This window comes from Castanea sativa, chromosome 4 (assembly GCF_040712315.1).
Source record: "Castanea sativa cultivar Marrone di Chiusa Pesio chromosome 4, ASM4071231v1".
NCBI classification, from domain to species: Eukaryota; Viridiplantae; Streptophyta; class Magnoliopsida; order Fagales; family Fagaceae; genus Castanea; species Castanea sativa.
Genome location: NC_134016.1, coordinates 42,394,423 through 42,398,562, shown reverse-complemented (window position 1 = coordinate 42,398,562; position 4,140 = coordinate 42,394,423). Strand labels below are relative to the sequence as shown.

The window sequence follows — 4,140 nt, the reverse complement described above, 5'->3', positions numbered from 1 at the left end:
TCAACTTTATGTATAAGGTGAGGTAGATGGACTGCCTCAAATTAACTAGTGTTCAGCTTGATTCCAAAGTCCTGAGCTTATATTTATTCCCAAAATGATAAGTAAGTCAAATTGATGCAATAGGTGTAACAAGATTGGTGGGTTTTGATTAGCTTAACTAGTAAAATCTCTGATGGTTCAATAAAAAATTTAGGGTTTAATCTCTACCTATACTAAAAACCGATTAGTGTTTTGGTCTAATGATAACTCTTTTTGAAAAAAAAAGTGTAACAAGATTGTGATCCTAAATATGGAGATTAGAGCTCTATTTATAGGTGTGTACAGCAAGTAATATAGTGTACAAGTAAAGTAGACTGAGCCTGAGCCCAATGGGCTGGGCACATATAAACAGTACACTGACAGTAGCTATGAGATCACTTCCTCAGTAGTTTTGCTCTAGAGCATATAATAATCTCATGGCTCATGCAATGCATGGACATTAATAATTTCGACAGTAAAATGAAGCATATATGTAAGTGTATTTAACAGTTCATATCTTTGCTTTTTGTCAACAACACCGCCACTCTCCACTCTCCACTCTCCACTCGCACTCTCTTTTTCTATCTTTTGCTCAGTGCTCGGCTTTCTTTTTACTGTGCTGGACAGCTAGTGTGTAGAAGAGAAGAATTTATTTTTGGGCCTAATGGGCTGAGTTCGGCAGTAAAAATGGATTGTTAGTGGGCTATGAAAGTTTTGGACATGATGCTGTTTTTAATTTCCATGGCCCGACCCTTTTTGTTTTAGACAAAATTATATTTTAGCCTTTAGAATTTGGGTCAGGTTTTATTTCGATCCATTCGGTCCAATACAGTCCATTCAGTCTAACTGGTCTAATTCAGTCCAATACGGCCTATTCGGTCCACTTTAGTTTATTTGGTCTATTTCAGTCCATAACTGTCCATTTGGTCCACTATGGTTCATTTCAGTCCATTTCAGATTAATTAGGCCTTAAATTAATTCCTTTTGGTAGGTTGCCTTTTCAATGTTAGGTTCGAAAATTATTTTATTATTTATTAATTTTTTTTGTTAAAAAGTATGAAATTTTATTCTATTTGGATAAAACTCTTTAGTTTTGAGCTAAAAAATACAAACAAAATAGGCATTAGAAATTAGAGATATTAGTCTTTAAAAAGTAAAAAAAATGATAAATATTCAAAAGATTACTTTAAATTTCAAGTTTCAATAATTTATAAGTTATACTTATATTTGGAAAGAAAAAAAAATACTAAAATTCTAAATTTATATAATAATTTAAACTTAATATAATATGTTTTGTGTCCCATGGAATGGGGGATGTAAATTTTTTAAAATTTTCTTGGTTATATTAAAACTAGTCAATCGATTATGTATATTTAAAAAAATCATTTTATTATCATCTTTCTCCATTTATATAAAATAATATTGTAATTATGTAATTAATTTTTTTTTATTAAATTATGTTATATGTGTGTGTATCACTATATCACTATATATTATTGTTGAGTTCAAAATACATTATATTTCCATTACATAAAAGTAAAACTTATAAAAATAGAAAATATTTTTAAATATCACATGCACTATTTAACCTACAAATTTTATATTACATTCTTATAGAATAATTATATTACATTTTCCTACGCATTGCGTGGATTTATGACTAATTTAAATAAATGACAAAGTTTGGCTCCAAATTTTTTTGGAGTTTTGAGCTTTGATCACCAATATTAGTCATTATCACGTGCAATATACATAACTCGCTTAGCCTAAGTTATTTTAACCAATTAGGTGAGTCATCTACGTTACACAAGACAAAACACATGCCATCTTCCTTGTTATGATTAGACCCAAAACTTTAAACATGTTTGAAATCCAAACCTTTACCTTACAAAAAAAAAAAGGCCCCATTTATTTTAGTTGTCACTTTAGCCCCAAAAGTCCGGCAACTGCAGTTTGAAAGTGAAAACTCAACCAGAGAGAGAGTGCTTGTCAGCCTGGACTTACTGAATTCATCTTGGCTTGTAATAGCCATATATTCCATAAAAGGTTTGTGCAAAAGTAAGCAGCAACAAGAAAACAGCAGCAGCTAATGAGATAATAGCCCAGGGATTGCTGAAATAGGTATGCCTCAAACTCGCACACCAAGCATTCCACTTATTTTCGTAATACCGGTTCACATCCCCGGACAAGTGGGAAAGGTAACTGTCGTTGATTTCGAAAACCTTACCTCGATTTAGGTGGTTGAAGAGGTCAGCAACTTCAGAATCACTGCCAAGCCAGTGCTTAATTATTCCACAGTAATGGAGGTGACCCACATCCTGATGAGAGTTAATCAAGTTGTCCATGAACACCGCATATGCAGTAATGTCGTGGGCACAATCAAGATGACACTGCTCAAAGGCAATAAGGTTTAGCAAAAGTGACTTGGTACCATCATGGATCAAGAGCCGTGGAATGTAGAGAATTCCATTCTTGAATTCTATGTCCCAGAAGCGATCTGTTTTCTTTTTCTTGAACTTGATTCCAACCTCTCTGAGTTCAGTAACACAATGTATTAACTGCTGCCTTCGTTCATCTGCATCACGATTATGTGTTGGAATTTCCTTTTTCTCTGACCAGGGTGTCCAAGCGTCGATGCGTGGAAAGGGCAGAAGCCATCTCTTCATCTCCCGTTGAGACCCTCTTTGCAAGAGACTTCTTCGGACAATATCAAGGCAATGAAGGTCAACTCTATCTGACAAAGGGTGAAAGGTGATCACATGTCCAACAGATAAATCCAAATTGCTCCTATAACTCTTTCTTAATGGCTCATATGTTGGCATTAATGGGTCAAAGAATTGGAGTGCTAGCCTGGCTACTAGTCCTCTCTGGTCTGGCCTACCTAACTGAAGTCCCAGAAGGCGATCAAGTATAAAGAGTGGAAGCTGATTCTCCAGGAGTATCATGTCTCGCTGAATGGAATGCATTAATCCACGCATTGCAAAGATGGGGTCATTTCGAGGATAACCCAAATTCATCAATCCTTCAGCAGCACCTCGAAAGAGCTCAATCACAAAGCAACCATCTAGCACCATCATTTCAACAAATTCATTGCTGCCAAGACTAGTAATTGATAGCCCTTGGTAACAGGCACGAGCTTTTTTTTCGAGGTCCTTCACAGCATCAAGATAAAGATTTATGTCATGATTAGTACGCTTGAGAACATGATGAAGGGCACGCCATTTGTGGCGATCCATTCCGAGTAGGCCTTTCTTTCCATGATGATAAGGTCCTACGGAGACAATCCGAGGAGCGTAGGTTTTGTAATCACCTTCTCGTAGGTAGTAGGGGACTCTGTAAATGCAAATCTTTGCCCGTGAATCTGCTGCATCGTCTTGAGTCTCTTGACTAGCTTGCCAAAGTTTTTTTTTTATGGACATCATCCATTCAGAATCTGATGGATTGTCTACCTCAACAGAATTTTCACCCTCATTTTTTATGTCATTTTGAAGTGATTCTGATGGTTCCTCCTGCTGCTGTTTCTGCAGCAGATGCTGAGTTTGTTCTGGAAATTCTATAGCTGGTGTGGTAGTTGAAGTTGTTAGTACAGATTCTACAGCTTCTCTGAGCTTGAGGGTGATTAGGTACCAGCTCAAGAGGGCCTTGTTGTACACAGCAACCATTTTTGGGCGAAGATTTGAACCTGGGGACAAGCCTAACCAAAAAGAAGTTTCGCTGGTGATGATTTTAGCTGACCAAAAATGCATACTCATCATAACATCATATATGTGGATGCATATTAATTTTTAGAAATTTATCCTACATAATGAATCAAATTATTTCTTGACTTGCAAGGTCAAGAATGTTTATCCTATATAAAAATTAATATTTTTTATTTTTCATTCCGATTTTATTTCTTTAGTTTAAAAATTATAATAAAAAAAAAAACACAAGCCACAACAATATTATTATTATTAGTAATTTATTAACACAGTAAAGTTACAACAGAATTAAGAGTGTTTCTGTGAAGAAATATAGAGAAAAGAAAGAAGAACAAACTTGAAAGAAGAGGAAAGCCGGTGAGAGAAGATGAAATTTGGATGAAATGAAATATGCGCAGGGAAGTCAATGAAAAGGACAAAT

The 4,140-nt window shown here is 35.2% G+C and overlaps 1 protein-coding gene across 1 annotated transcript; it reads right to left on the bottom strand.

Moving 5' to 3' along the window:
* Positions 1–1,820: 1,820 nt before the first annotated feature.
* Positions 1,821–4,140, bottom strand: LOC142630838 (UPF0481 protein At3g47200-like). The gene is made up of 2 exons (XM_075804892.1): positions 4,057–4,140; positions 1,821–3,712 (listed from the first exon to the last, which is right to left on the bottom strand). The coding sequence occupies exon 2, from the start codon at positions 3,678–3,680 to the stop codon at positions 2,028–2,030; it is 1,653 nt and encodes a 550-aa protein (XP_075661007.1). The 5' UTR covers positions 3,681–3,712; positions 4,057–4,140; the 3' UTR covers positions 1,821–2,027.